The following is a 26,431-nucleotide window of genomic DNA, read 5'->3' as shown; positions in this document are numbered from 1 at the left end:
GTAATGGGCACACTTGAAACCATCTGTGAATTTTGGTGGTGTTACCAGGTATAACATCATTGCAAACCGCACAAATAATGACTATTTTGATGTTACCATTCAACGTTGTTCCCTAAGAACACACTGTATCCCTTATTAAAAGTGCATAAGAGCATTAAAATACTTCCAATCTTTTCCTCATAGTGGAGCGATGTGGTTGCTAGCAATGCGGTTACCACCGAGATTCATCAAAATAAATGACTAGATGGTAAGTTTTCATAATTTTTTTTTTTCTTTTAATGAAAGGCTACCTCCACAACCCTCTTTCCAGCTCCCCATCCCTATCCTTTCCCACCCCACTATACCCTCTACCCCTCTACATATATCTACCTATTGTACTGCTGCAAAGTAACCTACAATGAAGTACCTTACCAAATAGTAATTTATTTCGATAAAACAACAGTAAACAAAACAATTGCCTTCATGGTGACTCTGGTACTCTTAGCTCTTTTTTATTCTGGTTGGGAATTGGCTACAGTGCCAGCAGATCTGGAAAAGTGTGTTCCAAAAGAACAGAGTTGCCAAAATGTTTTAGGGTGCCCACAAAGCAAGTGTTCACAGAAGAGGTTCAAAGTTGTTAACCACCCAATGAACTTCAGCCAAAAGATCACATTGTTTCTCTTTTAGCTCCCCTCACCTTTCTCTCTCTCTCCCACACCAGCCCAGACACTAAATCTTAGATGCCCTTTAAGTCATTCATGGTCTACTGGTATGATTAGAAAATAAATAAAATAGCGTGCAAAGGCCCGTGTTAGGAAAGATTTTCTTTTGCAGCTTTCCCTCAATTTTTGGAGGTAGGTAAAGCCTTTTTGCTTTATTTTCCTTAAAAGGCTCATCCATTTTGGAGGCACTCGTTAGTCTGTACAGTTACCAGTGCAGTAGGACCCGGTCTACTTTTACAAAATTCCTCTTGTTTTTGAACTGTACACATCACCTTAAAGTGAGGCGTGGTAAGGGTACTTTGTCTCCCTTTTCATTTTTCTTTTAGTAACATTTGTGTTACGCTCACAATGTGTACCATGTACTCATAATGGCTGTGCCTCTCGTTTTTCACCAGTAGTTTGGCCATCTTGTCGTTTGGACTTCTTCCTGCCCTCTCAAGTCAGCAAATGCCACACATGGAAAGACCTTTCCCTGTTTGTTTGTTTATTTATTTTGTATAGCGCTCCTGACCCAGAGGTATATGGGCGCTTAAGCATCAGGTTACAGGCATAGGTAGGAACATTTGTACATTTGTGCAGCATATGTATAGTTACAAAAGCAGTTATGAAAGCAGTTATAGTAGAATTAGTAACATCGTAGCGGATACATACATACAGTGCTAGTTATTTGTTGAGTAACCAGGTGATGTTCTTAGTTCTGAAAGGTTGAAATGTAGGGGTAGATTTGATGTCCAATTGAATAGTGTTCCATAATTGTGAGGCTAGAACTGGGAAGCTGGATCCACCGGCTCTTTTAAGGGAGTATTTGGGCACTGTCAGTTGTAGTGTATCAGAGGATCTGGTGGTTCTAATATTCTGTTTTAAGGTGAATTTATCGGTTAAATAAGGTGGGGCCAGGTGGTTAAGAGCTTTGTAGGTGAGGCAGATAGTTTTTAGGTCTATTTTTTGTTGGATGGAGAGCCATTTGCATGTGATTCTTGTGGCTGAGATATGTTCTCTTCTGGGAATATTAAGGGCGGCACGGAGTGCATTGTTTTGTAGAACTTGCAATTTATTGACAACCGTTTTATTGGCACCTACATACAGGCTGTTGCAATAATCCAGTTTGGATTGTATAAGTGCTCTGGCTAGAGTAAGGCAATTGTTGGGGGATATCAAGGGATAGCCTCGGCTTTCCAGGGCAAGCAGCAGTATGAGCATCTAGCCCGATGTAGGGGTTGGAACTGTCAGGACCCAATCCATAATCTGGCCAGGGTTATCTCTTCTACTGGGTAGATGTGGAGAAAGAGGTGATCTTTGAATGGACAGCCCTTGCCAGTTTGAATGGTACAGATCCTTTTCATTGGCAGGCTAGGGGTGACGCTGACTGGAATTCATTATAAAAGAAGGATTCCTGTAGTTATTCCTCCGATTGTCACTGGAGGCAAGAATACCATAAAGAGCTGAAGCATACTGTAGACCAGGCAACGCCAGTTGAAATCTTCCAGCATTGCCTCCAGCCAAGTCCCGGTAAAGAGAAGAAATATCCAGTAGACAAACAGTCTGCTATGTTTTTTTTTTAAATGTGAGATGGTATTTAACATAACTAATGATGGCCACACTTTCAATATAACTTCACATTTTTTTAAACTTTATTTTATAGATTCATTCAATTTTTGGGTGACCACACCTTCTCAAATCAAGTTTCCGCCCCCCTGGAACATCTTCAGGTGGGTACAAAATAATGTGGAAAATGTCATCATTTTCATAATTTAAAAACCCTTAACATTATATAGGCAATCTCTTATCAGACTATGAAAACTAATCATACAACTTTCCAAAATCATCATAGATTATTAAATATTAACCAAAAAAAAACACAATATATAGCGTTACCATATTAAAAAAGATATCCCCATATCATTCCCTCTGGTCATTCATGGTGACTATACTGTGCGGTGATCGTTTCATCCAGGGCACATGATGTGCATCAGTAGCCATCTGATAGTCTCAGCTTGTGGAACAACAGTTCTCCTGCAGTTGCTTCTCTCCGAGGAGCAGTTTTTTGTTCTCGCCGTGTGAGTGACCTGCTGCCTCCTGAGTTTGGTGATCTTCGTTGCCGCCCACTTCCATTGTGTCCTGGGGGACTCCTTTCATTGTGGGATTCATGGTGGTATGCATCTCAGGGTGCCTAGCTGTTGCAGCTGCACAGCAAGTGCAGAGATGGATTTTTAAAACAAGCTGCTGTGGAGAGGGTTTTGGAGGCCACCCAATGGTTAACAGCGAAGACACAGCGATGATGGCCAAAACCCAATCAAGGTACAGTGGAAGAGCAGTCAAGGCATAGTCTCAGAAAAAGTGCAAGAGTCGTCTAGGGCTACAATGAGTGCACAGAACACCACAAATAGTTCAAGTTAGTAAGTATATAAAAATACAATTATTTTGTAGGAAATCACAAGTAATGTAATCGAAACCCATATATCACACATCATAATAAATAAAAAATATATATTAACATTCACCCTTAGAAATAAGATTGCATATGCATTAAATACCAGATTTCAACAGGTGAGTAAACACATGGGGCCTTGTGCACAAAAAGTCACAATTTCCAACTATGATTTCTTCAGGGAAGGTAATTCAGAACTGATGCAGTGGGCTTTGGTGGTGGTTTGAAAGTTTTTTAAAGTAAGGCATTTACTTCAAGTCAGGTAAGTACCCCACTCTATCCTCTTCCCAAGGTAAGTCCTAAGAAAGGATCCTTAGCTCAGGTTCGAAAACCAAAGGACAGGTCAGAGGTAGTTTAGGGACAAGCACTCCACATCCTATATTAACCCATGGGAGACAGGTAGGGACAGAAACAAGTATGTTCAATTACCCACCAACTCGCATCCTCCCCGCCCCTCCCTCCGACTACAATTTTTCCAGGTGACACTGCAGGTCTTCCAAAATTTGCTGGGACTTCAATCATCGTGTCTTGGATTGTGTGAGGGACGTCCAGGCGTCGCATGTGCAGAGGTTACTTTTCATGTATGGAGCTGTTTGCGATTCTCACCAGAAGGTTCCAGGCAACTTCTTGAGCAAGTCAACAAAATGAAGAAAAGATACAGCCTTTGGCAATGCAGACCCTTCAGCATACCTCACGGTATCAGGGTTCAAAATTGCTGGGAGCTATTTAGCTCCTCGTTATAGCCAAGGGAAGCCTGGTTAGCTTGAAACCAACACCTACCAGAAGCTACTTTTGACTCCTGGGGCAAGAGGTGCCATACACATATAGCGATGTGATTTTAACTATTTATGCATGGAATATATATACAGGACGGTAAAGAACACACTTAAGGGACATTTAGTGCATATTGGATTACATGAAATGGACAAAAAGTTAGAGTTTGCATCTTGCACAAAGTTAGATTTGTTGCACACTCTGTAATGGCTCCCCAGAGATAGCTCCTGCCTAACTGGTTATGCCCGATACCCAGGAGCTGTTTTTTGCTCCTTGTCAACAAATCCCAATTTCGATCCCTGCGAAATTGCAGCAAGATTGTTCCAGCAGAGAGGTCGCAACGGTCGTATGGCGGAATGCGATCTTCCAGCTGTGAAAACCAAAGCAGCTCCAGTACAGCTTCCCTTGTGGTAAAATGGCTGAAAATTCGAGGACAAGCGATGTATGGCATAAGCTGAAGCTCTTACAAGCCCCAAGGCTCTGCACGGAAATGCAGAGGCTGCAGCGAGGTAGCCCAAAAGGGAGATGGTCAGTCCACCGGGCGGTCGAGGGACACTTCCAAGGTGTGAATCCTCGAGCAGGGGTTGAGACTGTTTTTTCCCACTGGTTTAAGGGTTGAAGCAGTAATGAAGGTCTTCTGAGAGGTATTACCCAATATGAACATTTGACCGAATTCGCCAGTAGCAATCGATCAATTTGAATCAACAAAATTGGGTTTTTAAATACCGAACATGTCTCCCCTCCCCATAGCCCCCCATGTTTGGTATTTTTGGCCTTAGGGGTTTGCGGGGGTGTCCCCAGCATCCTGAAAATTGGAGGCGGGGGCCAAAAAAACAAAAAAACAAAAAAGGGACCCTGCGGTGTCAGATCTGACCTGTGTTAGAGGGATGGAACTGATGCTGCAGGTTCAGGAGAGGCAGTGGACACTAAGTTGCCATGATGTGTACTTGGACCACACAGTCCTAGTCCCCACATACAGCTCACACACAAACCGCCCATTTGCCCGCAAAAGCAGCAGCTTTAACAGGGAAAGGACCTTTCATGTATGGCATTACCTGACCCGAGAAGGCAGGAAGAAGCCAAACAGTATGGCAAAAGAAGAAGCAAAAACCTTGTGGCATGGTCCTCTTAGAGTGCTAGTTTTTTGTAGCCATTTGCAGTAATTGCAAAGTGCACAAGTAAAAATACAAATACACAGTCAAAAACTATCCGCTGCCACCACCTAATACTCAGCATACAATAAAAGTAACCAAAAAGCCATTACAGAAAAAGTTCTAAGAATGCAAAGTATCCTATGTGCACTTTAACATGATGTGGGCATTTTAACAATACAAGAAATTCACAAAGAGACTCGGTACTGCTGGGGGCTCATTACAAACTTGCTGGTATTCTGGCGGAATGGTAAATCTGCCTGCATACTGGCAAACAGGTTTACCGATACTGCCACGCGGTACAGTGGAATGTCCACCGGATTATGAGTGGCGCTAACCGCTGTAAATTTCCATTCCATGGAGTCCCATTGTCAATTTTTGCCAGTAAGGTGGCTCTTAGCTGGAGGTCATTGCACCAGCTCACCGGCAAACTTGTAGTTGGCTGGTGCGGTAACATGCCAGTATACATTAATACCGGCACATTATTACCGCACCGGACAACTCATGAGAATCATTGTCTTAGGGACTGATCAGTTTCTCCATAAGAATGAGCAAAAGTACAATAGAAGTAAAGCAGAAATCTTTACTTCTCTCCAAAAACTCAGGTCAGAAGCCCAAACAATGCAAAAAGAAAGGGTGTGCCCTAGGAGTCTATGAGAGGAAATCAGCAAAAAGAAAATCTTTCCTAACGCATCACAGTGTGTGTGCGCGTGCGTGCGTGCGTGCGTGCGTGCGTGTCTGGGCATGAATGTGAAAGCGCGTTCATGTGTTTGTATGGTCAGGGTTGGAGGGTGGGTATAGCAGCAGCTTTCCATTTTTCTCAAAAGTTGGGCAGCAAAATGCATTATTTCCATCACCCCTGGTGGTGGTACTCATAGGGAGTATCTCATGGGGAGGTAAAACCCCATTGAAAGCAGTGATGATTCCGAGCGAACGAGGTACCGCTTTGACCCTTCCACCTCTCATTATCAACCTTCCTCTACTACCCAATCAAGTACCCCCATGAATTTTTGCTATCCATCGCAAGTAGGGACCCCTGGGACGGAAAAGATCCATATGGTTCGTGACAACAATAATGGGACGAGGAAGAGGCAAAGGGCAATGAAGATCAATGATACAAACCAAAGCACACGCAGCCCTACATATAAGGTTTAAGTTACTTACCTGTAACTATTGTTCTCCAGCATGGGTCTGGCATGGATTCACATGCTCATGAATATTCCCTGTCGTCAGACTGGAAATCCTCTGTAACAGAAAAAACTGTTTAACTTTCACTTAAAAACTGTATTTCTCTTCTAAACCAATCACTGTCCTCTGGGTCATATTGCCCCCATTTAATGACAGTCCTCTCCCTAAGCCCCTCCTCTGGCAGCCATCTTCAGATTTGGTAAGCACGTTAAGTGGCAAAGTGGCAGTATGACCAAGAAGAGCTGCAGAGGGGATGGTGGGATGGTTTGCATGTGAATCCATGCCAGACCCATGCTGGAGGACAATAGTTACAAGTAACTTAAATCTTCTCCAGCATGGGGTCTGGCAGGGATTCACCGGATCATGAATAACGAATACATAGCAGTACAACATTACACAACCACAGGAAGTGGCAAAGCTCAACAGGAGTAATTAAATCTTACCCCTGGAATAGGCTCACCTCAAGCGTACAGGTTGTGTTTCACTGCTTGGCCGACTCTGGACTCCTCCCTGAAATCCCTGTCAATGCAGTAGAACTTCATGAAGGTGTGCGTGGACCTCCACGTAGCAGCCCTGCCGATGTCCAGCAGGGGCACACCAGACAGGAACGCCGTCGTCGCAGCGATCGGTCTGATGGAGTGGGCTCTCAGACGGCCGGGCAGTGGTCAGTTTGCCAACCGATGACAGTGAGTGATGCAGCCAGAGAGCCACGTTGAAATGGAAGCCTTGGACAAGGCCTTCCCATGGTTCACAGGACCAAAGTTCACAAACAGTTGTGAGGTCTTCCAAAAACTCTTCGTTCATGCAGGGCACAAGTAACTTCCAGCGAGTGCAAGGCCCTTTCCGCCGGTGACAAAGGTTTCGGAAAAAACACAGTGAACACCAAAGGCTCATTGAGGTGGAATTCCGTCAGAACCGTCGGCATGAAAGAAGGGTGCGTATATAGCACAACTCTCGATTCGTGGAAAGTCGGGTATGTTTGCCTTGCAGGATAGGGCCTGGATCTCACCTACCCTTTGGGCACAGGTGATGGCTACAAGGAAAGCCGTTTGACGAGAGGCCCTTGATTGGGGCCTGATGCATAGGCTCGAAGGGGGGCCACATCAGCCTCGTCAGAACCACGTTGAGTTTGCATGCCGGAGCAGGAGCCTCCAGCGCTGTGAAAGATCAAAAAAGTCCTTCGAGACATTCCTTGACGAGTCGGTGGGATCAAAGTGATGATCTTCCTGGAGACCCGGTGTGGCGTGAGATAGCCGCCAGATGTACCTTGATAGAGGCATGCGCCCGTCCGGCCTTGGTCAAGGATAGCAAGTATGGAAGGATCTGCGGGTCCGTGACCCTGAGAGCGGTAATCTTCTAAGACCGGCACCACGTAGCGAAGCGCTTCCACTTGTGACAGTAGCACTTCAAAGTCAGCGATGACCTGGCCTTGGCGAGGACCTCCCTGCAGTGCGCAGGTAACTCATATCCTCCAAACTGTAGGACGGCAGGAGCCAAGCCCTCGGGTTCAATGTTCCTGGGTCGTAATGAAGAGTAGGGCCTCCTTCTCTGGTGAGAAGATCCGGAACCACTGGCAGCTTGACTGGAGGGGCCGCCGACAGGCTGAGACGGTCCGGATACCAAATCTGCCTCAGCCACGCCAGGGCGATGAGTAGCATCTTGCATGGACACTGTCGATGACTCGTAGCAGGAGAGGGGAACAGAGGATATGCGTACAGAAACAGGCCTTCCCAAGAGAAGGGGAATGCGTCCCGCAGGCTCGGCGGCTGGTGGAATCTGCTGGCAAACTTCCAGCACTTGGAGTTTGCGCCCGCCACGAACAGATCTATCTGGGGCCTGCCCCATTTGACAAATAGGCGGACCACCTGATCCTGACGAAGCTCCAACTCGTGGCAGGAGAGCAGTTCTGTGCTGAGGGAGTCTGCAATGGTGTTCTGGACTCCCGCAAGGTGTAGAGGGACAAGGACAGCCCTTGTCTGATGGCCCAGAGCCACAAGACCTGAGCCTTCTTGGAGTGTCAAGGATCGAGTGCTTCCCCCTCCTCCTGCTTTCTGATGTAGAACATGGTGGTGGTGTTGTCAGTGAAGATCCTCACCACCTTGCCTTTTAGAGATGGAAGGAACGACTTGAAGGCCCAGAACACTGCCCGTATCTCCAGGATATTGATATGAAGATCCTTCTCCGGCAGCCACAGGCCTATGGCGTGCAGACGTCCGGCCGGTGTGCGCTGCCTGTCTTCCCAGGGAGGCGTCCGTGGTGACCGTCTCCTAGAACGCGGGGTTCTGAAAGTCCATGACTTGGGTAAGGTTGGAGCGGACGCCCCACCATCCTATCACCCGACGGAATTCATCATTGAAAGAGATCTTGTCCGTGAAGCTTCCGGACACCTGTATCCAGCGATCGCCCAGGAATTCCTAAAGAGGTTGCATTTGCAACCTGCAGAGCCGGATGAGGCAGATGCAGGATGACATCATGCCCAGAAACGACTTTATAGCCCGCTCTGTGGCCGTCTACATCGACAGTCGTTGTACATTTCCTTGAATGGCTGCTACCCTCTCTCCTCCGAGGGCGACGCCAGACAACACACAGTATTGAGTCTGGCGCCTAGAACAGTGCGTTCTGTGATGGCGTGAAGCAGGACTTTGGATAGTTGGATCTCACTATCAAAATCTCACTTGCCACTTGCGAGCTGCCCTACCACTGTTTGTTGCCTTCATCATTTATTTATTATTGTGAATCTGTTTTTCTCCTTTGCTCTGCACATGCCACTTCTCCCCCCCCTCCCTCCCATGCACTTTTCCCCCTCTCCCTCGCACCTGCGCGTTTTCAATGTCACTGGGCCTAGTAAGATCATTGTTATGTTGTTGTCCCCTGTTCCACTCCCTTGCCTTGTAGCGCTCTGAAACACTTGTGTACAAGCGTGATATAAATAAAATCTCAATATCAATATCAACCTGTTCAATACTATTATTTCTAGTTCAGCAACCCTGGTTGTTTTAGCCTTAAATTACTCACACAGGCCCTCAAAGTGTGCTCTTCTTTATCAATTAAAGTCTTCTCACACAATGTATTGCTTGATTGATTGATTGTTTATTATGTGCTTATACACAAGTGTTTCAAAGCACAACAAGATACCCAGCTCATTTTCAGGCTACCCTCGGCCTCCTCCTCTCCTTCCCTCATCTCTGACTGTCTGTCTGCTATCCAGGAATGGTGTGCCGCCAATGACCTCTGCCTTAATGCCAGTAAGACAGATTCTACTCATCGGCAAACCCACCCCCCCCCCTTCCCTGCAGCTCTCTGGCCGGCCTCTCTCTGCCCTCTTCCTGCTCCTACCTGCAAGGCAAAAAACCTCGGGGTTATCTTCGACTCCACACTCTCCTTCTCTCCTCATATATCTGACGTCTCTAAGAAGTCACACTACCAGCTGCACCTCCTCAGAGGTATTCTTCCCTTCCTCTCCTTCCCCCAGAAGCTCACTGTCTCCCGAGCCCTGGTTCTCTCCAAGCTGGACTACTGTAACAGCCTCTATCTTAATCTGCCTGCCTCCACTCTCCGTCCTCTGCAACTCATCCAGAACAGAACTGCAAGACTTGTCCTTGGCCTCAAGCCCAGGGACCGTATCTCTCCAGGACTGAAATCTCTACACTGGCTCCCAGTGGCTGCAAGGATAAAGTTCAAAACCCTCTGCATTGTCCACAAGGCCTTCTGGGGCCTGGGGCCTAAATACCTTCAACTCTCTCTTCCTAAATATCTTCCTTCCCGAGCCCTTCGCTCATCCGTCTCCAACTCCCTCAGGGTCAGCGGCTTCTCGAAGCTACGAGCTGGGGGTAGATCTCTCTCCGCGGCAGGGGCCTCCCTCTGGAACAGCCTCCCTGCCTCCCTGAAACTTGAGCAGAACCATCTCTGGTTCCGGAAGCACCTCAAAACCTTCCTCTTTGCTTCTGCTTTCTCTCTCCCTCTGCCCTGCTAATTCTTCGCTGATACTGCACTGGGCCACTCTCACCGACCCCGGTCCTGGGCCCAGCCACTCTCCACTTGCATTGCCTCCCTGGCAACCCCTGCACTGTGGGACTGTCTCTGTATCCCTACAGCCCCCCCTTACCAGCACTTGTCTGCACTTACCTTGCACTTGCCACCAGCTGGCCCTCCTTACTTATTTATTTTATTCTACTTACCTTGTACTGCACTGCCCCCTCCTCCCCTTCCCCATGCACTTTCTCCCTTCCCCTGCACTTGCGCGATCTGAATGACACCTGGCCTATTAGGATCGTTGTCTGTCTTCCCCTTGTTCCCCCCTCCCTGCCTCGTCGCGCCTTGAAACACTTGTGTATAGGCGCGTTACAAATGCCATATCATATATCACAACCATGCATGGGAGGGGAAGACATAGGAAAACATTAGACAAGCGATCTTACTAGGCATGGTACATTCAGATTATGCAGGAAGTGTGTTGGGGGGCGCAATAGGGAACAAGTGCACCCAGTCCCGTCAGAACATGGGTTAAGTGCAGAGAGACCGCTCTCATGGATTGTAAGCGCAGTGCAGTAGTACTAAGGCAAGAGCCAGGCACAGGAGCAAGTAACGGAGACTGGCGAGGAAGCTTGGGACATGTGAGACTTTGAAGGTGCACCAGGCAGCCAGTCGGCGAAACGGAGCAGAAGTAGAGGAGAGAGAGCAAGAGAATCAAAAAGAGGTGGTTACCAGGGGAGGGGAAGAGTGAAGGATGAGGCGAAGAGGACAATCTTTAGGAGTTTCCAGAAATAAAGGAGATCCGGCTCAAGATGGAGCAAGGCAGGAAGGCTGTTCCAGAGAGAGGCACCTGCAGTGGATAGGGATCTCCCCCCAAGTCTCTGCTTGGAGAAGCGGTTCACCCACAGAGAGTTGGAGGAAGACATGCAGAGGGCTCAGAAAGGTGAGTATTTAGGAAGAAAGAGTTGCTGATCGAGTGGGCCCAGTCCCCAGAAAGCCATGTAAACAATGCAAAGGGTCTTGAACTTAATCCTTGCAGCCATGGGGAACCAGTGAAGGGATTTCAGCGCCAGAGAGATGCAGTCCCTGGGCTTGAGGCTTCTGTCTTGCGGTTCTGTTCTGGATGAGTTGAAGAGGACGGAGGGTAGAAGAGGGCAGGTTGAGAAAGAGGCTGTTACAGTAGTCCAACCTAGATAGGACCAGGGCTCTGGAGACGGTGAGCCTCTGGGGCAAGCTGAGGAAAGGTAGAATACCTCGGAGAAGGTGCAGTTGATAGTGGGACTTTTTAGAGATATCCGTGATGTGAGACAAAAAGGATAGAGTTGAGTCAAAGATGACCCCCAGATTGTTTGCCTCGTTGGTAGGTGGAGGCGCAGGGCCAAGGGAGGCCAGACAGAGAGAAAGAGGAAAGGCATGAGCAGGGGTCCTGATGAAGACAATCTCTGTCTTACTGGCATTGATGCAGAGGTCGTTTGCAGCACACCACGACTGAATTGCGGACAGTCAGGTATGAGTGAGGAAGAGGCCGAGGGTAGCCTGAAGGTGAGCTGCGTGTCATCCGCGTAACACTGAAATTTGTAGGTGAAGGTGGCAATCATACGAGCCAAGTGTCCCTTTCTCTCCCCGATTGCTTTATCCTTCCATCCAACTCTTACTAATTCTATGTTCTTGCTCTCTTTACTTTCAAAGTCTGCCACCCTTCTGAAGTTACAGTCATCACTCTCCTCAGAATGTTCCTACATCTTTAGTCTCACATGTTCATCTGATTTGCTTTATTAGGCCACTACTTGATCTGTTCAGCTACTCTCTTCCTTCATTGCCCCAATTCTCTCACTCAGTTACTGCACCGGCTTATCGCTGTGCATTTTCCCCTGCCATCTGCCTTCCTGCTGTCTGATGCTCTATGTCTTTCTGCAGAAGTTCCTTCGATCTGTGATTTTTCCATCTATATTCCTGTGTGTGATTACTTGGCAGATGTGCAGCAAACAACAGACCAACAAGTACTTTTTAAATTTGTTTCCTAGTACCTGATGCCTCTATCGATGGGTTCTGGTCAGCACCCAGCTTCCACTGTGTGAGGGTAATGCCTTCGCTTGCCAACTCCATCAGATCCTGCAGAGCCTCCTGGTCCCGCTGGTTGCAAGATGGCATAACACACTGCTGACTACGGTTTGCCTGTGCATCCACCCGTGATAAACTCTCATCAGTGATATTTCTGAGAACAATCTTCCCTGCAGCAGCAATTACATTGCTGGATGTTTGTGCCTGAGGAGCCAACTGTTGTCCATCACACACTGGGAGTGGCAAGCCTGCCAACTTCTTCTGATTCTGTAGAGGTATAGTTAAAAAAATATTCATATGAACTGAGGTGGGATGAAACAGTAAACAATGTTCAATAACCAATACAATCCACACAAATTGCATTTCAAATATGTCCTGCTGTCTTCTAGGAAATTAGAAAAAGTATCTTTCATTTTGCACTAGATCCCCAAATAAGTAAGGAAATGTACAGCAATGTGGCACCCGGACAGATCACCTTTAACATAACTTACCTTATCGAATTTCTCAATTATGTCGCAACCAATTCAGGAAGTTGACTGAGGCTTTTCAAGATTGTTTTAATGACATTTGTGTCTATGTTTTGGAATTAATATGTCTGCATCATGAAAAGGTTGCAGTTTCATAATCAAGTTATGCAATGCAGTTTCATTTATTGGATAATATATAATTTATCAAACAAGCACGTTCACAGTGTGCTTTAGTGGCCATTCAACAAAACTGCAACAATGAATGCATTAAAAAATATCACAAGCCGCATTCTTAAAGGGGAAGCTCTCTCAGAAGTGTTATTGGCCCAATGTATAGGGCATGTATTTTTTAGCATATTTCGATCTATCCGAAAACAAATTCTTATGCGTTTTACCTTCGATTTTCTCACATTTACACATGCGGAACTCATGCGCTGCAAGCTGCCATCTTGTGGTAATCTTATCCGATGATCCATGGCCCTAAGTTCAAGTGCCCTGTAAGGAAGGCATGGTATCAACAGTAAGACGGACACAAGTGACCACAGTTCAAAGGTGTTTATTGAACTTCAAAAAGGGTATGAAAAACGCCTATCTAATCCTAAATCTAGGGATGGGAGCAAGCTACGACCATCAAATAATCAAATAATAATAACGCAGTCCTAGTGGTGTCTTGTCAAGATAGAAGGGCCTATACCAATAAATCTTACCTCTAAATACAAATAGTGTGGGAAACAAGAAATGATATGTCAGGCTATTCAGGCCGTTGGTCTCTCTTTACCACGTTTTCAGCACGACACAAGGCGGCACACTTGAGCTTGGCACAGTCAATGGCTTCTTCAGCATGAGGGTGCAGTTCAAACATTAGCATCAGGGACTTCTGTGCCAATGCCTCTGTCTTTCAAAGTCTCTTCTTCCAGAGGGCCTGATGGGACCAACAAATAATATGTTCCTTTCCTCTTAGGATTTAGGATAGACCATTTCTCAGGTTATTTACTATTCACCTTGGATCCCCCTCAGCTGGGCTCAGATCCCCCTTAACCCAATGCTCATAGGGATTCCATGTGTCCAATTTCTCAGGTGATTCACGGTTCACCCGGATGCCCCTCAGTCGGGCTCAGATCTGTTTCAACACAATGTTCAATCAGTCTCCCTCTGCTGGGTTCGGACCAATTTTAATTCACTTTAACACAAACTTGCTTTAACCCAAAGCTTTCAACTGATCTCCCTCATTCGGGTTCAAACTAACTATCTACTGTATCGAAATCGAAATTTTGCACTAAATTTTGCTTGACCAGTTGCAGGACCAATTCGATTCACAATCCTTTGCCACTCTTTCACTTTTGCCACCTCTCAGTTGGATACCTTACAGAGACCTTCGAATGAGCATGCATACGGTGCCGGACCACTCAGTCAAAGGTATCGTATCTTGCTTTCAAAGTTCAATCACTCATCTGTTGTTCAATTTTACTCACGTTGGTTATCACATGCGTTTCATACACGGTTTGTGTCAGCGCTCACCATGCAATGTTGCTGCTTGCAACCTTGGTTTCAACACAGACAGGTCCGGTATCGGCCTCCGCAACTCACTGGCTGTGTTGTTTCACTGGCACTGCTTTGTTGTGGGAGCCAAGGACATTACCATGCCAGTAGGCGATTCTCCCTGCCTTAATTATCGATGCGGGATGGCCACAGGTACCTCCGACACACAATGCAGTATTCTTCAGCTTGGCTTCCTGGTCTTTCGCTTTCTATTCTCGCGGTTTCCGTGAAAGTAACGGTTCCTTGTCGAAAAGTTCAAGGGCACTTACCTCCTCGCAACCCCCTTCTGTTTCGCCATCTTTCTCCTCGTGTTAAACTGCCACCTTGGAACGGCTGTTTCCTCATGTGCTGTGCCTCGCTTAGTGTGCTCTCATGCTCTGCCTTTTATCCATGTGGGGCAGTGTAAATGGATGGTCAGTAATTGCCTGACCCGGCCTAACCAATGTATTAGGACATTAGGACCGGTTAGGTATACGGCTAGGGTGTTAGTCCGTTTTCTCTCATAGTGTGAAAGGGGTCGGGGGGTCCGTTCCTAAGTAGCCTACCTGGTAGGATGGGGTAAAGCTGTTACATGGAAGGGGATACCGCGTCTCACCATCCGGTGTCCCACTCCCCAAAGACCCCTCACCCAGGTGATCCTCCCGCACTAAGCAACCCCCAGGAACTGGATCCAAAAGAGATGGCCGTGTACTGGCCACCTGGATGACAGATCCCCAGGGACTAGTGGGTGAGACACCTTCAGGTTTCTCACAGCCCCCACAGCAGTAAATCATAACACCCGCCCATTGTCACAACACCAGTGCACATCTCATGTGTCCTATACACAAACCAACCAAGGCTGATCATGCTTAGCTTCACGGGCCAGCAGGGTCGAGCCCATCTAGGCTGGAAAGCCGAATACAATCAGTGCGTCATCCTAGCACTCTGAATGTTACTAATCATTTGTCTTTCATTCCTTGTCACTTCCATTGTTTTATTTTCTCCCTTGTTCCCTTCCCATTTGCTTTGTGGTGCTTTGAAACACTGTTGTTGTATAAGCGCCTTACAAATAACCAACAAATAAATAAGATAAGGGGACTTGTTCCCAATGTTATCCTATGGAGGACACTAGGTGAAAAGATGCACTGCATCTACTTACCCTCGGACTCCAATTTTCACAGATTACTTTGTGGGTCTGCTGGGGGTCCCTGGAGGTTTTATTTCCCGTTGTTGGTTCCAGTGAGAGGTGCCCAGGAGCTGTGGGTGCAAGGATTCTTTTTGTCAGATGCAAGATGCAATCATTGGCGATGAGGATATGCAAGATTCACAGATGCAGGCCTTTTCAGGGCACTTCACAGGATGGGAGAAGGCAAGTTCCAGCAACTGTCTCCGCACACAGGCGACGACAGCCACGGTTGCTGAAGCCTCCCCTACGGCCGGATCCCTTGATGCTGGGAAGGTGCCTTGTACCACAGGCTGGTGACTACCAAAGTTCTGGGTTTAACCACGGAGCAGCAATGGTTCTAACAAGGTAGCCCACGAGAGAGCTGGTCAGTCCACCGGGTGGTCCAGGAACACTTCTGAAGGCTTAGGCCGGCTGGATCCTCGCGAAGGCGTCAAGACTAGTTAGTCCCAGCATTCCAAGGGCTGAAGCATCGCTCAGGGTCTTTGGAGATAGTCCAACAGGGCTTCACCAGCCAGACGCAGAAAGGGATATTGGGCCTCTTCAGGAGTCTTCTTCAAATCTTCAGTCGGCTGTTCATCTACAAGAGATTCTTGGCTCCCAGGCTGATCTGAAGACATGGCTGCAGGAGTCCTCTTATCCAAAATGCAGGCTGGTGATAGGCCCAAGCCCACCAATGGCACGGATCTGCACCATTCAAATAGCCGGTAGTTGTCCAATCAGGGACAACGACTGGTTTCACTCATGCACAACACCTAGACTCTCTGGCAGCAGGGATGTGGAATGGGACTAGACAGTGCCACCTCCTCCCTGGGTGACTGACAGACTGACACAGAGACACATACATAGAGACACACACACACACACACACACACACTGAGAGACACACTGAGAGACACACATACACACACATCGACCGAAAAAGCAGCAGCTTTCCTGGGCAAGTGCATTACCTAATAAGGAATTTCCTGACCTGGCAAGGCAGGAGGAAGACCTAACTACAATATGTGGACGTGGCCCCTTGCTCACTGTTCTTAGAGAGGCAACAGTTTCACCTCACTGATGATGCCCAACAAGGCTGAAACACGTGTATGGGGTTACTGATGGTACTCTTGTTCAGAGGAGAATTGCCTAGCATTTCGGCGCTGGACTGCCCCTGGGCAGGACAAAGGCTGATATGCGGGGAAATTTCTTCTCTGTGAAAGGGACAGTGAGCTAAAGACTTGGTAGAGTCTCTCCCAGGGGTTATTCACCCAAGAACAAGTCATTGGGCTGTGTTCGTGCTGGTAGAGAGATTCCCAGACCCCCTTTGTTCTAACTACAATATGACCAATGAACAAGCAAATATCTCGAAGCAGAGACATTTTAGGGCAATAGCCACGTTTAGTAGCCATAGACAGTGAATGTGCACCCTAAAAATATATCTGCTGCCACCAGCTTGTCTTTAGGTACATATAAAAGTAACAAAAAATCCCAAGTGTAAAAAGCTAGGGTGATACAAATTGTAAGATGCTGTGTTCAATGTTAAAAAGTCATAAAAGGTAAGAGGGGAACATAGTGTTCCAGTTCCCCAGAACTCATTGGCAAAAGGCAAGGGATGTGAAGCAGAAGGCTTTACTTCTCTTCAAAAGTATAAAGCAAAATGATTAGGGGTCCATGGAAACTATGGAGGGAAAGAGAACGCTGTCCTAACTAAAGGAAGTAATGTTGTTACAATAATTACATTTGGTTACATGGTTATGCTGTTCTCTGTGAATGAAAGCGGACATATTCAGGCCTAGAACTGCATTTGTAATGTTTCTTTCTGTATGCCCTTTTGGGCCTTTTTCCTATTCAGCTTTAATTCCTTTTCTCCCTTGTTAGGGAGTTTTACACAATTTGCTGTCTGTGACAGAACTTGGAAAACCCCACCTTAGGTGACAGGGTTACACCTTAGTTTAGGCCTGTACTACCCAAAGATTTGGTAGCAATGGCTGAGCAGCCAGGCTTAGTGTTAGGAGGGCAAAGGGTTGTAGCGAGGCACACAGTACGTACTTGGAGCATACACTTAGTTCAAGGAAACACTGACACACAAGCAGTTATATAAAAATAGTGATATATTTTATGTACACTAAGGCTGTAATAGTAAGGTAAATACTATTCACACATTAATATCACAGTAGAATAAAAGGTAGCACACTTTAAATCAAATACAAAGCAATGCAAAGTTAGAGAAAGTATTGATACTTAATAGCAAACAGAAGATCGACTGGTACTTCAATTAACCCTGCTTAGTAAATCTTTCAAAGTCCATCCCTATACTAAGTAAATCTCACAGAGTCAAGGGAAGAGGGTGTGGAGGGGGGGGCAACAGGGGCTCCAGTGACTAAGGGCTGAGGAGGAAAGAACAAGGTAAGTAATAGAGCAGAGTCTACAAAGGTTTCTTCAGGTCTTGCAGATAGGTAATATTTACTTTCTCAACGTAGAGCCCAATGGGTGGTCCGCCCCAATGTGATTCAGGGTGCCCTGGGGGGTTGCAAGTAACAGCGAGACCAAGGTAAGTACCTAGGCTTGGGGCAGTACCTTTTCAATGAAGAACTTGATGCAGCAGGTTGGTCCCCAAGGTGAGGCGACAGTTGTCCCCAGTTTAGATTTCTGGGCCTGGATGGCTGAAGAAGGAACTCTGGAGGGAAAAGATGGATGCACTCGAGCAGTGGAACGCCCAGCAGTGGATCTTGGCAGCACTGGTGCGTTGGAGCCCTTCACAGGCTTTGGATCAGCACGGGTTGTTGTCCGGTGGATATCTGTTCAGTTCTCGGTCCACGACTCAGCTGAGGGGACATATAGGAGCGGAAGAGAGTCACTGCAGGCCCAAAAGGATGCATACAATGTTTCTGCCGAAACCGCGCTTTGAAAGATGTTGCACTGCAAAATGACATAGGTCCCAGGGTATTAGGAGTTTGCATCCCGGGAAGTTGGTAGCTGTTTGTGGGAGGGCTCAATGCAGGTGTTCTTGAGACTGGTTAGGCCCACCAGTCCATGGGAGGAAGTTGTCTTCAAAAGATCTTACCTGTCACTTGGAATTTGGGGTTGTGTCTTCAGAGGTCACTCAACGGCTCTGGCGGTCACTTGGAAGTTTCTGGGATGTCCTTTTTTGAATTCCTCTTTGGATTTTCAGTCCTGTGGTCGACTCTGAGGTTCAGCTCCTGAAACCTCACCTTTTATGCAAGAACACTGGCTAAGCCCACCAGACACGCCTCTCATGCAAATCTGGCGGGTGGCTGTCCAAGGGGACAGCCAGCCTCTTAGTTTAAACTGGTTCCAGGCAGTCACACTGCAGGACAAACACCAGGGGAGATGCAGGTTCCTCCCTCATTTCCTATCCTTTCAAACACTAAGAGGGCTTTGGCAGCATTTCCAAGGGAAGTCTACCAAAGACAAAAGACCCATCAAGACCTCCCCCCACACAGGCAGGTAGAAGAAAGCTCAAGTTCTTACAAGTCATCATGAACAGGGCTTAAAAAAGTACTGCTACCATTTTAGGCAAATGGTAACCCTAGTGTCCCTGTCGCAGCTACGAAAACAGTCTGACAAAAGTCCACCAAAAGTCATGCAAAAAGGTACACTGCCACCAGCCTGTCAAATGAACTTGTAACAGTAACTACATTTTAGTGAAACAGTGAGAAAAGGGGACAATGTTTCCCCGCAGCACTCCACATAAGGTAGGGTGTGCTGATCTCACAAAATAAAATGCAGGAACAACAAAAGGGTGTACCCCTGCCCTGATAACACAGGTAAAGAAAAAAAGGAAAGTTCAAGGACCTTCCAGCAACACTTAACAGAAAGTGTTGCATACTGCAATAATAAAATGCAGATGCCAAAAAACAGAGGAAAGCGTAACTCCATTAAAAAGTACACAAAACAGGGGAAAAGGGTAACCACAGTTAGGGTAAAAGAATGAGTGCCTGTGGAAATAGGTTCCTATTCAATCAGGAGAAGTATACCAAAAATCCCATAGTCCAGCAAAAAGGCTGGATGGATGACTCACAATGTGTGAAGAATTACACGCAAAAAGGACATTCTACCAAACACTCGCCCCTCCCAGTCTAAGGGACAGGAGGATTCGATCCACTCCTGGATGAATCTCTTGTTCCAGTCGGTTAAAACCTCTAGAGTCCATCATCATTTTATCTGTTGTCACCTTGACCTATTTTCTGCCTCTGCAGGCTACAGGACCTACAACACTCTTCTTGAAATTGTCTTTCTGATTAGGGAGGGATTCCGTCTCAACAGATCCTCATGGGTTCTACTTTCCTCTGTATTTAAACTGGTTTCTACCACAGGGCCTTCAGTAAAGGGTCCTAATAATTCAGAGTGGTCTCCAGAAAGGGAGACCCTAGGCCTCACAGGAATCCTATCCAACCCTCCAGTAGGAGCAGGTTGGGCCACAAGCTTCTGGGCAGGAGATCTAGGAGAACAACACATTTTAGTCTTCCTCTTCCTCTGGGGTTTGGTTGTCGTTTCAGACCTGGAGGTTGCCCTCTGGACACTCTGATCCATTGGAGGAAAGGAAGCAAACCTCTCAGCTCCAGTTACTAGAGTGGTACCTCTAAAGAAATGTTTAGAGAAAGTCAGTTGGGGCCCACTAGCTAGCTTAGTTGACTTCAGAGGTCTACATACTAGAGCCTCTGGGCCACAGAAATGACTGTCTAAAAAAATCAAACTGACAGTAGTATCTTGAGTTTTGTTTTCTCCAACTATCCCTCTGAGAGACATACAAATATCCTGTTGGTTATGGTAATAACTCCCTACTTTCTTTGGGGGGTTTTGTCTTTTATGGGTATCTGTCCCGGGGAAGACTCCTTCTGCCATCTCTTTTGGCAGATCATGGGGGGTCTCTAGGAGTCAGATCTTTCAGACAAGTTGGAATCTCCTCCACCTATGTCTCACCGGTAGGTGGGTTTTCTGGGGGACCAGAGCTGAAGGTTGGGTTCATGGGAATGGCCTCACGCTTTCTGGGCCTAGGAGCTTGGTTCCTATTGGATGGTTTGGGCTTGGTGCCCACTTGCCCTGGGGAGACATGGAATTTCTACATGGTCTCTGTGAGAGGTCCCTAGGAGTGGTCTCTTAAACCTTTTTGGTCAGAGCCCTTGTCTTCCCACTCGGGAGATCTGCTGTGTCTGAGATAGCACCTAATGCTTTTAGGTCATTGCCCAGGAGCACTGTACCTGGGCACTTCTGGATGTACACCGACAGGCATCCTGACAGTCATGATGTTACAGTGGATAGTAGCAGGCATTAATGGGAGTGGTTGTACTGGGTCTCCTGCAAGTTCAACGGGCCTGAGGGGAGCCCTAGCTATATCCGCTAAGTTGAGCAAAGACTCATCTACCATGGAGATTCTGGCTCCAGTGTAGATGTTAATGGAAGGGGTGTCCTGTCCATTAATAACTACAGTGCCCTTTATATAACGCCTAGTATTTTCTGGGATAGAGTAATAGGAATGGTGCAGTTGATCCCCAAAATCAGGGATCACTAAAGCAACTCTGGTTGAAATCCATAGGGTTCTTGGTTGAGGGAGTGATAACTGTCACTGGGATTTCCTCCTCTTGAGGAAAGGCTAAAGAGACAGTTAGGAGGCCTAAGGGTTTGCCCTTACATTTAGAGAAACAGTCACCAGACCCACAAACCACACATTTGCCAAAGGTTCTCTGGAATGGGAGTTTCTTGTAACCGCCCTGTGATGTGGCTCCAGAGGTTTCACAAGCCCTATGGATTTTCCCCAGGGGGTTTCTGGAACGTGTTACTTTTTTGGGCTTCAAGGGATTGGATATTATGGAGCACTTCCTTCTTCAGCCTGTGCTGCTGCTTCTTTGAGGGGCCCCAGAATCCGTATGGGTTGCCCTTTTGGCTACCCATAAGTCAGCAGCTAGTGCACGCTTCATGAGATTTAGTTCCTGAGTTGAGACAGGTGCTGTCTCAGCTCTGGGCGACAGCCATCAAAAATTCTTTCCAGCCTGAAGAAGTTCCTCATGTCTTCAAAGGTTGTGGCCTTCAATCCACCCATCTACATTTTTCAGGGTTTCACAAACTCGGGTTGCCCATAACACATTCTTCTTCTTATGTTCCCTAAACCTTTTCAGATATTGTGAAGGGGCCTTCCCATACCTGGCTATATGGGCTTGTTTGACCAAGCTGTAGGGCATCCTATCTACTGAAACCATCTCCAGAAGCACATGACAGCCATTCTGTGGGAGCCTAGAAAGAACCCAAGGAACTTGATCTTCCTCACTCGCATCTTGCATCTCACATGCCAACTCAAAAGCTTTCAGCCAATCAGTTTTATCACATTTAACATCACATTGACTCACCAGCTCTTTTGGGAGCTTTAGCTTCCTGGTCCTGGAAGTAGCACCACTAGAAGACCTTGAAAGTGAATGAGAGTTACCAACAGACATCTTCCTCATCTCTAGTTCATGATTTAGTTATTTTCTCTCAATTCCAGTTTTGTGTGTTCCAGTTGTAACTTTATCTTCACAATCCTGGCTTTTTGTTTCTCTAACTTAGGTTCTAACTCTAGCTTAGGCTGGCTGGTGCATGACTCCCTCCCAAAAATGTTTCCGGAAATATCCCTCTTTTCTTCTCAGGGTTTCTCGTGCAGTTCACATAAACAAGTATCTTAGATTCCAACACAGATACAACAGGCGCACTTCTGTGCCCCTCATCTAGGTTTTAGTTCTTGTCTCTTTTCACAGTTCAAGCTAACAAGTCTTTAAGGTTTCTGCACCAACAACCTGTGGCCTGCCTCCAAGTTTCAATTAGAAGCAACAGTTCATTTTCTGAATGCTTTAGTTGAATTTTTAGGTCTTTCAGTTGTCCAACTGCAGTTTCCCAGTCCTGCCGCCATGGAGTCTCAGATGTGTGCCAATAGTAAGTTCTTGAGGCCCAACGGGGACCTTCTGCCATGCCTCTACTGGAGATCTTGGGAGGTTGTAGGTTTCAACCCCATTTGATTGGCTGGGAATTTGGAAACAGACACGTTGAATCCAACACAAAGTGCTAAGAACAAGGAAACTAAACCTCTGAACAAGGCACATTATTCTTAATTGGTCAAGTCACAACAAAATGTATTATACCATATAAGTATTAAACTAACTATTTGGTGCAGGTCTCTGGTTCAAAAAGGGTAACCTCATTAATTTACCAACTAAGTGAAGAGATTTGTGTTAGTTTCCTTCTTTTATATAAAACAAATGTGGTACAAATGTTAGACAAGACAAAGACAAGTATTATTTGTGACATTATCAGTATCCATCATTATATTTTATTACATTTTTTCTTTTCTTTTTAGTTGAGTACAATTGAAGTCTATTGAGAGACACAAGATCTGTCAAGATATCAATGACAGTGAAACACGTGTACAGGGTCTTTTACTTTGGAAAATGAAATCAAAAACAAAGTTCTGAGAATACACTGTAAACTTACAAAAGGTGTCTTGTCTAACTCTTCAATAAGACAGGTCATTTTGGATTATCAATTACAACCAAGTACAAACCTATTTAAACACAGAGCGCACGTCAAAGGGTTCCACTGTTCTTTCCTCAGAATTGGAACATAAGTGCTGCCGCCAACATAACCAAATCAGGTTACTATATACCCAATTTAAATAACCCCCCACACAAAAAACTTTAAAATACATTCAGTGTTTGCCATAAGTTGTCACAGGCTGAAATTTGTCAATTGTCAATCTAGGAAAAAAAGGGAGAGGCATCACAATTATTCACAAAGCTGTGCTAAGTAATTCACATCTGCGTGCGCTGGAATGGGGTCATGATGCACAGGTTGGTCAAGTGACTTTTCTAACCCCCAACGCCCCTGAAAATCACTATTCATATAATTCTGGGTCACAGGACATCGGGGCCCTGCAGACATTTCCTAGAGAATCTTATTCCTTCCTTAGTAGTGAAGGAACCAAATACAAAGAACTACTATTAATTGGAGACTGGAACATTTGGTTAGACGACCATACCAAACCTGACTCCAAAGAATTATGGGATCTCTTGAATACTCATGGTCTTCATCCTTTGGGGGTTCAACCCTCACACATAAAGGGCCACTGTCTGGACGTAATTATAGTCAGAGGTAATTATGCCCTCATGAAAGACACCATTCCTGTCCTCTGGTCAGATCAGGTTGTGCAGTTCTTTGCTCTGAATTTGCCTAAGGGGGATAAGGTCAATACCAGGGATAGATTGAGTATCTATTCTCAGAAAGCTAACGATTTGGATAATATAAATGGGCATGACATTTATGAGACACTGGACTCTATTGAGTCCCTGCTTCCCTGCGAAGAATTTCTAGCAGTCGGGACCTCTATCTTAAGTGCTATGGGTGCCGAGACTGCTCAGTTGAAACCAAAAAAACGGAAGAATCTCTTATCTGTGGCTCTCACCAAATCCAATTCTGTTGCGCAAGTCAGTCAGCAGGACTAAAATAAAATGGCAACAGAGGCAGACTTTGGAGAACAAAGCCATGGCTAAGTGGGCATTTTTGTATTAAAAACTGGCCATTTTTCAGGCGAAGAAAGACTTTTGGGGAAAAAAGTTAAAAAGGTGCCAGTGAGGCCACCAGGGGGCGCACAGGCAATGGCAGCCTGATTTGCGAGCTCCTCCTAAGGCCGGGTCGGTATGGGGTCTGAGCCCCCCCCGAGACCCCCCCACGGAGCGCAAACAGGCCGATCGGAGTGGTGACCCCCCAGTGCCCCCGCGGGGCGAAACAACGGGGTCCGGGGACCGCCGGACGACGGAGTTCCGCGAGCGAGGCGGCTGTGGCGGGATCGTCGCAGGAGGCCGCGAGCACAGCCTGGGGAGGAGCGAGCGGACCCATCGGCGCTGGCCTTCGCCTCCCCCTTCAGGAGGCGCGAGCCGGGACGCCTCGGGGTGAGGGGACTCCCGCCCGGAGCGGTCCCGGGGGTGGCCCCGCCCGCCACAACAGGAGCACCAAGGGAAACCGCGGCCTGACAGGTACGAGACACGGAGGGGGGGCGGACCCGTTGAACCCCCCCCCCGGTCCCCTTCACCGCCAGCAGGACCCTGCGCAGGACGTGGGCAGGACACCAGAGGCCCCCGCCGTTTCATCGGGGGCTGCGACCGCCTTGTGGTCGCACAACGCGCCCCACCCCAGTGGGCTCCTAAGGGGCTCGGCAGGACCCGCTTTCGCCCCCCCGGGTGTGTGGCCCCCGCTGTGGGCGGGCGGGGCGTGTGCCCGCCCGGGGGCAACTTGCAAGGAGCAATCAGAACTCCCAGGAGGGGGGGGGGGGAGGAGAGGACCCCAACGAAACACCAGCACACCACCCTGCAGACGCAAAAGCACCCCCCATCCATTCCAGAGGGGGAATATCGTGCGGCAAATATACAAACGAGGTGCACGGGAGGTACTGTGGTGGCCGCCCTGGGTGTGGGTCCCCCGCCTGAGGCTGGTGGGGCGAGTGCCCGCCTGGGGGGCATCAATCAAGGACCAGAAAGACCGCTCGGAAGGGGTGGGGACGGCGTATCTTGCCAGGAGAGACCCCCAACGAAAAGACAGCAGCATTCCACCCAGCGGAGGCAATAGCACCCCCCCCCACTCTAGAGGGGAATCAACCTTCTAGAAATAAAATCGAGGTGCACTGGAGGCGCTGCGGTGACTGCCCGGGAAGTGAGGCCCCCGCCTGACGCTGGTGGGGCGAGTGCCTGCCCGGGGACAACCGCCAAGACCAAATACAGGCGCGCAGCAGGATTGAGGGGCCCCACCGCCGGAGGGACACCAACGGTCCAGCGAGGTGAGCCCACTAGGAAGCGAGGTAACTTTTATGACAGTGTGCCCGGGGGGCCAACCTAATGGACTGGCAGCAGAACCTGCAAAAATATCGGTACCGAGACCAGGTCCCCCCCGTTATAGAACCACCCCACGGAGAGGGAATGGCCCATCTGGAACCCCCTGCACCCTCCACGGCCGCAATGGAGCGGGGATTTGCCTCCATACTGCAAGAGATCCGAGATATGCGGGCGGACATTGCCCAAAAATTTGAAAAAAATGGACCACCGGGTCGATAAAGTTGAGGACAGACTCCTTCAGGTCGAATCCAACCAATCTTCAGCGGCCACCCTTGAAGTAGAGGTAAACATGAGGCTAGCTGCCCTGGAAAAAAGGGAGGAGGAGAGGTCAAGACAGATGGACGATTTCGAGAACAGGGAGTGGAGAAACAACCTCAGGATCTTTGGGGTCCCGGAGTCGGAAGGGGAGACGGAGAGGGAGCTGACCCGCGTGGTGCGTAACATAATTGCCCTCCTCTTCGAAGAAGAGATGACTACTGAACTCATATTCGATCGGGTACATAGAGCGGGAGGTCGAGCAGGGGGCCCCCGGTCGATTCTGGTGCGGTTCCATTACTACCTGGAGAAGACGCGGGTGTTGGGAGGCCTCCAGGAAGGCCCAGGAGATCACATACAACAACTCCCAGATCTCCATCTTCCAGGACCTCTCAGCATACACCCTGGCCAAACGGAGGATGTGCCGCCCCCTCACGCAGTTGCTGAAGGAAAAAGGAGTGCGATACAGATGGGGCTTCCCCTTCTCCCTAACATTCGAGTACCTGGGCCAGAGAACGACATTGATTTCGGAGGAAGATATTAAGGGGGCTATCCAGGACTATGTCTCTGATCCAGCACCCCGTCGGGAGCCACGGGGGCCGGCCAGGGTCGGAGCTGGAGACCCAGGCCCGCCGAGAGAAAGACGGAAAAAGTCAGGAGCGAGGAAATTCAGGAGAATGAATACGCCCTCCCCAAGGAAAGAAGGGCAGCAGAACGACTCTGAGGGGCAGTAGCTGGGTAGTCCCAGGGTGAACGTGGCCTCTGGAGTTCCCGGAGGGCACGGGTTTACTTGAGGGTGAGAAGCCCGGCAAAAGATAGGAGAAGAGGAGGAAACTATAATCCCCACGCAAAGCAAGTTGGGTGAGCAAAATCGGGGAG

The 26,431-nt window shown here is 47.7% G+C and overlaps 1 protein-coding gene across 8 annotated transcripts in view; it reads right to left on the bottom strand.

Moving 5' to 3' along the window:
- The window catches only part of SLX4 (SLX4 structure-specific endonuclease subunit), a 785,402-nt gene that overhangs the window by 380,637 nt on the left and 378,334 nt on the right, over positions 1–26,431 (bottom strand). For all 8 annotated transcript variants that reach the window (XM_069646855.1, XM_069646858.1, XM_069646862.1 and 5 more), the window contains one exon: positions 12,242–12,542. In XM_069646855.1, the coding sequence (XP_069502956.1) occupies positions 12,242–12,542 (301 nt within the window). The remainder of the gene's footprint in view (positions 1–12,241; positions 12,543–26,431) is intronic.

The sequence above is a fragment of the Ambystoma mexicanum genome, chromosome 2q (assembly GCF_040938575.1).
Source record: "Ambystoma mexicanum isolate Mex_15411 chromosome 2q, UKY_AmexF1_1, whole genome shotgun sequence".
Classification (NCBI taxonomy): Eukaryota; Metazoa; Chordata; class Amphibia; order Caudata; family Ambystomatidae; genus Ambystoma; species Ambystoma mexicanum.
The sequence above is the reverse complement of the archived record's forward strand: the minus strand, read 5'-3'. Positions and strand labels throughout refer to the sequence as shown.